At 45.2% G+C, this 9,622-nt stretch overlaps 1 protein-coding gene and 1 pseudogene across 2 annotated transcripts in view; one reads left to right on the top strand and one right to left on the bottom strand.

Moving 5' to 3' along the window:
- The first annotated feature begins 3,188 nt into the window (after positions 1-3,188).
- Ccdc65 (coiled-coil domain containing 65) overlaps positions 3,189-9,622 on the top strand; it is a 33,244-nt gene continuing 26,810 nt past the window's right edge. For both annotated transcript variants that reach the window (XM_010623584.3, XM_010623585.3), the window contains exons 1-2: positions 3,189-3,538; positions 4,273-4,440. In XM_010623584.3, the coding sequence (XP_010621886.1) occupies positions 3,407-3,538; positions 4,273-4,440 (300 nt within the window). In that variant the 5' untranslated portion in view covers positions 3,189-3,406. The remainder of the gene's footprint in view (positions 3,539-4,272; positions 4,441-9,622) is intronic.
- Positions 5,877-6,354, bottom strand: LOC109118059 (annotated as a pseudogene).

Genomic DNA, 9,622 nt, shown 5'->3' with positions numbered 1-9,622 from the left:
TGTGTAGTGGGGGAAGATGGCAGGAGCAACAGCAGCAGCTACAGCATTCTGAGAGGCTGAGGCAGGAAGATTACAAATTTGAGCCCAATCTGGACCTAGGCAACCTAGCAACTTAGTGAGACCTGTCTCAAAATGAAAAATAAAAATGGGCTGGGAATATAGTTTAGTGAGAAGGCCCTGGGTTCAGTCCCCAGGACACACACACACACACACACACACACACACACACACACACTCTATGCTGTTGACAGGGGTGACTGGAACTTACTCCAAAGACTGACTGTGACAGTGGCCCTCTGGAGGTAAGTCAGAGTGGCCAGAACACAGGTGATCTCTTCAGGCCGCTCTTAGTATCGCTGCACTCTGACTAAGGCCAAGGGAAAACCACAAGTTTTACTAAGGGAAATGCAGAAGAGGAAGTGTAAGAAAGCAGTTATAAATACCAGATATGACCCTGTGACCAGTACAAAACCAAGGGCTGTTTCACTTGCTTTGTTATGAAGATGTTTGTGTGTATACGTAATAAGCAATTATCTTTGTTTTCAGCCCTCTTTTATTCCTTTGTCATATAACATAAGATGTATTAACTTGATATCATAGTATTTAAGTATTCAGTATGTGAGTGTTATTAATTTTACATCACAATATTTGAATTACAGTTTATCAAAAGAGTAAACATCACCCAAGGACTTCACCTCCTCTTTTGGGTAAGGGGTTATGTGTATTTTATTGTACACAGCATAATTATGTTAGACAGAATTATGTCTTTGTTCCTAATGTTTTTTGTTTTTTTTTTTCAGATAAGTTCTTGCTATGTAGCCTCTATCCTCCTGCCTCAGCCTCCCGAGAGTTGAGATTACAAGTATTCGCCACCACTGTCTCTATTTAGAGATTAAATATGGTTTAAGGAGATTCATATGTGTGCCAAGTTAGCAAGGAGTGGGTCTGTGAGGGTTTAATATTTTTTGTTTATTTATTTAGTTTCATGGTATTGGGGATCAACCCAGAGCCTATGTGATAAGCTACACCCTCAGCTCCCCCATCGCGCCCCACACTCCCTACACCCTACTCCACCTCTGTACCAGGGATCGAACTCAAGACCTTGCACTTGCCAGGCAGGTGCAGCGCCACTGAGCCGCATCCCTGGCGCCCTCAACACTTTTTATTTTTTTATTTTGAGACAGTCTTCCTAAATTGCTAATTTGCCAGGTTGGGCTCAAACTCGTGATCCTCAAGCCTCAGCTTCAAGGGGGATGGTTAATTTTCTGTGTCAACTTGATCAAGTAATGGAGTACCTGACCTGCCGTCAGACGCAGGTGGTTTTGTGTGTGCCGGGGGAGGTGTTCTGGGCAAGATTCACCATGAGTCCGTAGACTGAGTAAGGCAGCCGTCCTCTTCACGTGGCTGACTTCAGCCAGTCTTTGACGATCTGGATAGAAGAGAAGGGAAAAGGAAGAGGAAACCCTTCCCTGCCCCGCTGTTTGAGTTGGGACCTTGACTTTCTTTGGCTTTTGACTCAGGCTGAAGAACAGCTGTTCTGTTCTTGGTCTTCAGGTGGCCCACTTTCAGGCTGCACTCCTAGTCTCCAACTTGCCAGCTACAGATCTTCTCAGACTCCATAACCAAGTAAGCAAATTCCTTCTAATAAATAAACACACACACACGCATGCACACACGTGCACACTCTCTATTGGTTCTGTTTCTCTGGAAAACCCTATATGAGCATTGCATTTCACATTAAAAACAATTTTGAGGGAAAAATTTTTTGAGAGCCAGGCATGGTGGTGCTTGCTTGTAACCCCAGCACTTGGGAGGCTGAGGCAGGAGGAACATTATGAGATGTATACGATACAATGCTTTTTTAAAAACTAAACTTACATCTCAGTTTCAGAACATTTTCTTCACCCCAATATGATCCCTCAAGCATGCTATTATCTCGCCATCCCCTCCTCCAGGCAATGGATGACTATTCAGGTTTGAGCTCCCATCTCACTAACCATACGCTGGGCAGCTTAAACCACAAGCATTTCTTTCTTGCAGATCAGGACACTGAGGAAGCCAACCAAGAGCAAGGCACCAGGAGATCTGGTGTCCAGTCAGAGCCCTCTTCTTGGCTGCAGACGGCAGAGGTCTCCAGCACCCTCACAAGGCTGAGACAGCACTCATTCATCTCCACTTCTGAAGACACGAATGCCATCATGGGAGTGTGCCTTCACCCCGTTGTCTAAATTTTGTTACTTCCCTGGGACCGTGCCGCCTAGTTTCACCCTGTTAGCGGGTGAGGGTTTCAACAGTAATTTGCTTTCTGTCATTATAGCTTGGCCCTTTCTGAATATTTCATACAAATGTTGTGGTACAATGGTGTCTTGTGTCTGGATTTTTCCACTGAGAATAATGCCTTTGAAGTTCATCCACATTGTAACAGGTATCCATAATTTTGTTGTTTTGTTTGGTTGGTTGTTTTTTTTTTTGTTTTGTTTTGCTTTGTTTTGAGACAGGGCCTCACTATGTTGCAGAGGCTGGGCTTGAACTTGCTACATAACCCAGTTTGGCCTTGAACTCATGATGATCCTCCTGCCTCAGCCTCCCCAGTGATGGGATTATAGGCGTGCTGTATCATACCTGGCAATTTGTAGTTATTTCCGAAAAATATTCCATTGAATGGACATAGCATATTTTGTATATTCATCACATACTGATGAATTGGTTATTCCAACTGGGCTATTAGAGTGATACAATTTGCCAGGCACAGTGGTATTCACCTGTAATCCCACCACTAGGGAGCCTGATGCAGGAGGATTGCGATTTCGAGGCTAGCCTAGACTACATAGCTAATTCGAGGTTAGCCTCCTTCACAGTGAGAATCCATCTCAAAAGAAAAAGATGAGAATTTACTTTTTTGTTTAGCTTAATTTTCCTGGTACTGGGGATCCAATCCAGGGCCTCGCGCATGATTTCTGCCACTGAGCTACAAGCCAAGTCCTTTTATTTTTTGTCTGGCAATCTCCCTACCTCAGCCTCCCAAGTAGCTGGATAATAGGAACACACCATCACATCCAGATGAAATTAGGGTTTTTGTGGGGTAGAAGGACCCTTGCACAAAAATTCACCGCTGTCCTCCAACGGGCAGGGGGCGCTCCAAGAAGAGGCTCTTCTCCCAGCCTCTCACCCGGGCGTCTGAACGCGATCCTTGTTGCTAGGAGACGAGATGCTTCATTCGGCTGGAGACGGGGTCTGGCGGATCGCTCCTTCTCTCTCTTGCCCTAGAGCTGAGCTCTATGGTTCTGCTTCCCTGCTTCGATAGTGCCAGGGGCCGTTCCAGAAGGTGCCTTTCCAGGGGGTTTCCCTTCTGTCCTCTCTAACGTGAGCGGAGGCTCCTTACCCACATCCAGTGCCCTGCGCAGCCATGCCTAAGAAAGGAAAGAAGGCCAAGACGTCTCTGTCCAATGAGGAGCAGCTGCTTCTGTTTCAGCAGAAGTTGCTGGTGGAGGAGGAGTTGGCCAAGAAGAAAGAGAGGCTCCTCAGCCAGTTCTTGAAGGTGATGGCCTTTGGCATACTGATTTGCCCAACCCCATCCGCCCCTGCACTGGCCTTGTCGCCTAGGCCCCGTCATTGTGGCTTTTTTTTTTTTTTTTTTGAGACAGGGTCTCACCATGTAGTTGAGACTGACCTGGAACTCACTATGTAGCTCAGGCTGGTCTCGAACTCACAGCAATCCTCCTGCCTCAGCCTCCCAAGTGCTGCGATTACAGGCATGCGGCACCATGCCCAGCATGGCTCATTTTCTTACCGCATTGCATCCTCAAGAAATTCTGAGACCCAGAAACACTTAGGTTTCTGGAAGTCTTGTTTGGGAGGTGGGAAAATGGGAAACATGGAGGAAACAGGTGGAACCGAGGTTGTTACCATCTCAACTGAGCCCCAGAACAGGGGCAGCAGGTGCTAAATTAGACAGCAGCTGTCTAAATTTAGCTGCCTGGAATTCTGATATTGTCCCTGGGGGGTGGACAACATCCAGGTCTGATGCTTTATCATGAAGGACATGCACACTGGCCCTTCCTGAAACGCCATCCGGCTGCTGGCAATTTAACTCCATGCCCTCTTCCTGAAGCAAAAAAAAGGAACCCCTAAGTGTTAATCATCAGGAACCTTGGTCCTTCAGAAAACAGTGGTAAGACATCAGGTTACCAACTCAGAGCGAGCTTGTTTGTTGCATTCTCACTTGGGCTTTGGGCACTGACCTCCTGGAGGTGTGTTTATGCCTTCACGCAGGACAAGCTGGCCAAGGAGGAGCGCAACAGTGCCCTGAACCTTAATAAGATTAACATGCAGTGGCGAACTGTCCTCCGGGAAATCAAGACCAGAGAACTGCACAGGGACATTGAGATCCTCAGCCAAACCTTTGAGCGAGTGGTGGACTGCAAGGACAACGTCATCAAGGTAGGCATTCTTTCCAGGCAAACCCTTGAGCATGGTCTCTATGCCCTCCTCATAGAATGGCCCTATTCAGTTCAGTAACCAGCCCAAATTGAAGCCCTCACAAAACAGTCTGTGAATAGGATCTGTCATGACGCGAAGGTACAAGATACCAATGATGAATGGAACTGTATGGTATATCTAAAATGTACCAATAATGATTTAGTTTATAGTCATAAAAAAAGACAGCCTGTGGCAAAGCTAGGTCACTGGTTTTCACTGAAATGAAAAACAGAATATTGAGTTGCGGTTTATCCCTCTCCCTCTTTTACAAGAGACACTCTTTGGTCATCTGTGACCCCAAACTAGTACTATGCACTGTCAGAGTTCTTTTTTTTTTTTTTTTTTGAGACAGGGTCTCACTATGTAGTTGAGACTGACCTGGAACTCACTATGTAGCCCAGGCTGGTCTCGAACTCACAGCGATCCTCCTGCCTCAGCCTCCCGAATATTGGGATTACAGGCGTGCGTCACCACGCCCGGCACAATGTCAGAATTCTAAGACAAAGTTAACACTACTCAGTGTGTTGGATTTAGGTCCACGCACTTATTTTAATGTCAGAAGGCTCAGTTCAGAAAGGAACTGACTTGCCCAAGGTCACATAGCTAACCCTCGAGAGTTCCAAGATAAGAGCATAGGTTTCTCCACTCCCACTCCTGTGCTTCATTACAAAATTGTTTGGCCACTTTGATTCAATGTCAGTGATCCTGAGAAGACCTCCACACTAAGACCAGTTTTGGATTCCTAGGCAGTTCAGCCAGTCATGTTTACCCTCTTGGGAAGTTCTTGATTTCATGCCATTCTTTCTTATAAGGGATTTTTCTGTTACCCTTATTTCATTCTACTTCTTACAGCTGTTTCCCGACTCTTCCACCTTTTCCATATCAAACAAAACAAAACAAACTCCACAATAACAGCAAATATACTCTGTCATCACGCTATTCTTCCTTTAGAAAATGTGTCTTTCTTTTATGATGTAAGCCCTGAGCCCCCCAAAACAAAAATCAGCAAACCCTGGGAGATGCATATTAAGAGTCCTCAAATTTGCAAAAGTCATTACTCATTAGAAGTCCTCGTGTGTGTGTGTGTGTGTGTGTGTGTGTGTGTGTGTGTGGTGTTGGGGACTGAACCCAGAGAACATTGAACTACATCCCAAGCCCATTTGCTTGTTTGTTTGTTTGTTCATTGAGACAGGGTCTCACTATGTAGTCCATGACAGTCTTGAACTTGCTGTGTAGCACAGGCTGGCCTCAAACTCACAGCGATCCTCCTGCCTCATCCTCCCATGTGCTGGAATTCTAAGCATGCACCAAGACGCCCAGATACTTTATGGCTTTTTTTTTCTTTCTTTTTTAATATAGATGGTGAAAATAATATGTGTTTAAAATTAGCCATCTGGCCTCAGTTTAGATGATCCCAATTTTGTTGGCAACATCCAAAGCATCATAATCGGGAGCCAGTCGAACATAAGCCTCTTCTCTCCATCAGGCCTAATTAGGGTATTGACCTTGGCCACATCAGTGTCATAGAGCTTCTTCACAGCTTGTTTGATCTGATGCTTGTTGGCCTTGACATCCACCATAAACACAAGTGTGTTGTTGTCTTCTATCTTCTGCATGGCTGACTCTGTGGTCAGGGGGAACTTGATGATGGCATAGCTTGTTTCTCCTGGGGGTGCTCTTCTGAGGGTATTTGGGCTGCCGCCCGCAGCGTCTTGGGAGGGCGGAAGGTGGGTGATGTGCGGATCTTCTTCTTTTTTGGCTGTGGATGCCTTTCAGCACAGCTTTCTTGGCTTTCAAAGCTTTTGCTCTGGCTTCAGCTTTGGGAGGGACAAGAGCTTCCTTCTTCGCCTTCGGCACCATCTTGGTAAAACAGCACCTTATGGCTTTTCAAATTGCTTTTTCCAGACGTTATTGGGAGTTAACAGATAATTGATGAGAAGAGAGCAGTGGTATTCATTAAGGGATACTAAGCAGTTGGGCCCAATTAGCTTTTTCTTGTTCAGTAGCCTTGTAGCTTATGATTATAGTCCTTGTCTTAGGTAAATCACACGCTTCTAGTATTAAGCACTTTCGGGGTTGTTCCCGAATAACAGACTGCACACATTAAATATGCAAATGCTAGAGGTCCCTACTTGCTTTCTTAACTTCCTCACTTCCCACTTACACTTTATATTGCACAACTTCTGATTTCCACTCTTCTCTAGAACATTGCTCTGGAAAAGGGCACCAGTCCAGGTTTATAGCTACATTTCATCATTAGTACTCCTCTAACCTGACCTCCCTATGGCACTGCCACCTTTGATCATGCCCCACCTCTTCACATCTGCCTTTGGATTCCATGATACCACGCTGGCATTTCTCCTGCCTCTGACACACACGCGCACCCACACACACATCCAGACCCCTTTGGGAGTTCATCTTCCTCTCTCCATCCCCTGGACTTTAATACTCCTCGGATTTCTGGGCCTGGCCCTCTCATCCTTCAGCCAATCGTGTAGGAACCAGACATCTAACTCATTACCCTGGCTGCAAGTACCACTTAGATAGTGATGGTTCCCAAGTCGTAACACCAGTCTGGAGTTTTCTCTTGACTTCCAAATCCTTCTGTTCAAGCTTCCTAGGTGTCTATTTTGGGCTGTTACACTGAACTCACGACTGGACTCCTGAATTTCTCCTTCTCCAAACAGCCTCATTCTCCATAACTTGGTCTTCCTTACACTTTTCTATTGGGGTAGGTAGGTTCACCGAGCCACCCAACCCAGAAACGTGGGAACCATCTTACTTTGGCCTGCATCCCTGATCCCTGTAATTGATTCCTCACAAATGTTGTGCTTAAGAGCCATCCTCTGCTCTCCTCCCTCACTGCCCTGCTGTCATGGAGACCTGGACCCCTCATATCTCATCTGGACGACTGAAGTAGTTTTCTTTCTTCCAACCTTCACACTCTGCCGCCTCCAGGTGAATCTCTGTGCAGATGCCAGGATTAGCTTTCTAAGGCAGACATCCATCCCTGTCACTCCACTGCTTACATCTCCTTAGTGACCCATCTCAACTACAGGCAAAACTCCAAACTCCACGGTAAGAACATAACGGCCCTCGTGATCTGACCCCTACCTGTCCCTTTCAGATGGCCAGTCATTTTTCTGTTAATTGTTTATCTCGTTTGCAGTGCACAGAATTGAACCCAGGGCCTCGTGCATGCTAGGCGAGCACCGTACCATTGAGCTACGTTCCCAGCCCCTTTTATTTTATTTTGATGCGGACTCTCTCCAGCTTGCCCAGGTTGACCCTGAACTTGAATCTTCCTGCCTCAGCCTCAGTCTTGTCCCTCACCTGTGTCCTTGCACATGCTCTTTTTCCTCTCTGAAATTCCCTTTTCTCCATCTCCCGTCTTCCTGGCAAACTTGCACTCCTCCTTCGAGGGCTTGATACCAACAACACTTCTTCAGTTAGATGTGGACGCTCAGTCCTCTGTATCTGCCACTTAATAAACTTCACTCTCATAGCAGCTTCCATGTTGCAGTGTGACTTTCTGCTTATTTCACACGTTCCCTACTAGACTGTGAGTTCCTTGTGCATGTCCTTTCCTCTCAGAACTTCAGCCCCCAGCACAATGCTGGCCCACAGCAGGGGTCCGGGAAACATTTACGGAGTTAAGTGAACCGTCTCCTATGATCAGCACCCATTTCACAAGATCTTTTTTTCATTCTGAACCTACAAGGTCAAAGCAGGCTCTGTGCAGGGGTTCGAGGAGCCTGGATCATATGGACACTCAAATTCTGTTCTATTTTATTTCATTTTAATTTGTTTTAATTTTTTTGAAGATAATCATTCACCATATTCAAAATGCAAGAGATAAAAAAGGTTATTTAGCTGGGTGTGGTGGCGCACGCCTGTAATCCCAGCACTCAGGAGGCTGAGGCAGGAGGATCGCTTTGAGTTCGAGACCAGCCTGGGCTACATAGTGAGCTCCAGGTCAGTCTCAACTACACAGTGAGACACTGCCTCAAAAAAAAACGTTGTTTAAAGAAAAATCTCTCTCCTCCTAGTGCCTTTCAGCCATACCATGCCCCCCAACAATTCTAGTTGAGTAAAACTTTTTTTCACAGAAATTATAGTATTACAAAAGTGAAATTAAGACTCACCTCCTTTTTTTAAAAAAAAAAAAGATAGTATTATACACTGTTCTGGACTTTGCTTTTTTCAATTTAACAATATATCTATCTTGAGAGCCAGGCATGGTGCTGCATACCTGTAATCCCAGCCCTCTAGGAGGCTGAGGCAGGAGGATCGCAAGTCAAACCCAGCCTGGGAAACTTTGCAGTATATCTACATCTGTTTGTCTGTCTGTCTAAATATATTTGTGTGTGGGTGCGTGATACTGGGGACTGAACCCAGGGCCTTCTCACTAAGCTACATTGTCAGCCCTTTTTTATTTTTTATTTTGAGACAGGGTTGCACTGTCACTAAGTTGCCCAGCCTAGGCTCAAACTTGAGATTCTTCTGCCTCAGCCTCCCAGAGGTCTGGGATTATAGGCCTGCACCACAATACATGGCCCTTCTTTTTTTTTTTGTTTTTTGGTACTGGGAATTGAATTCAGGCTTTGTGCTTTCTAGGCAGGTGACGGAACCACTAAGCCAAACACCTGGCCATACCTTCGTTTTTAAATAATACTGCATATTAATCTATGGTGTAGGACATGCTACAATGTCCTTTGTATTTCCTGTATTTTGGCAATTGGATTGAGAAGCTTGTAGGTGTCATATTCTTCCATCAGGAGGCACACAATGGCCAGCTATCTACTGATGATCCATTAATTAATTGAGGGTTGCAAAATGCTGATTTTTCTAGCAGAATTGGTTGTTTTTTAAAGTATTAACTCAAATACATCTCTGAAAAGATACTTCCCCTCATTTACCACTCAGTTAGCTGCAGGTAGCGTTTATATACAAAAGGCAGATAAATGCTTCTTTCTCTTCCCTTTATTTACTAGTCTAGTGTCATATTTCCATCAGGAGGCACACAATGGCCAGCTATCTACTGATGATCCATTAATTAATTGAGGGTTGCAAAATGCTGATTTTTCTAGCAGAATTGGTTGTTTTTTAAAGTATTAACTCAAATACATCTCTGAAAAAAGAT

This window comes from Fukomys damarensis, unplaced genomic scaffold (genome assembly GCF_012274545.1).
Source record: "Fukomys damarensis isolate Sample0158 unplaced genomic scaffold, DMR_v1.0_HiC HiC_scaffold_15, whole genome shotgun sequence".
NCBI lineage: Eukaryota > Metazoa > Chordata > Mammalia > Rodentia > Bathyergidae > Fukomys > Fukomys damarensis.
Note: the sequence above shows the minus strand (reverse complement) of the source record. Positions and strands in the feature narration are given on the sequence as shown.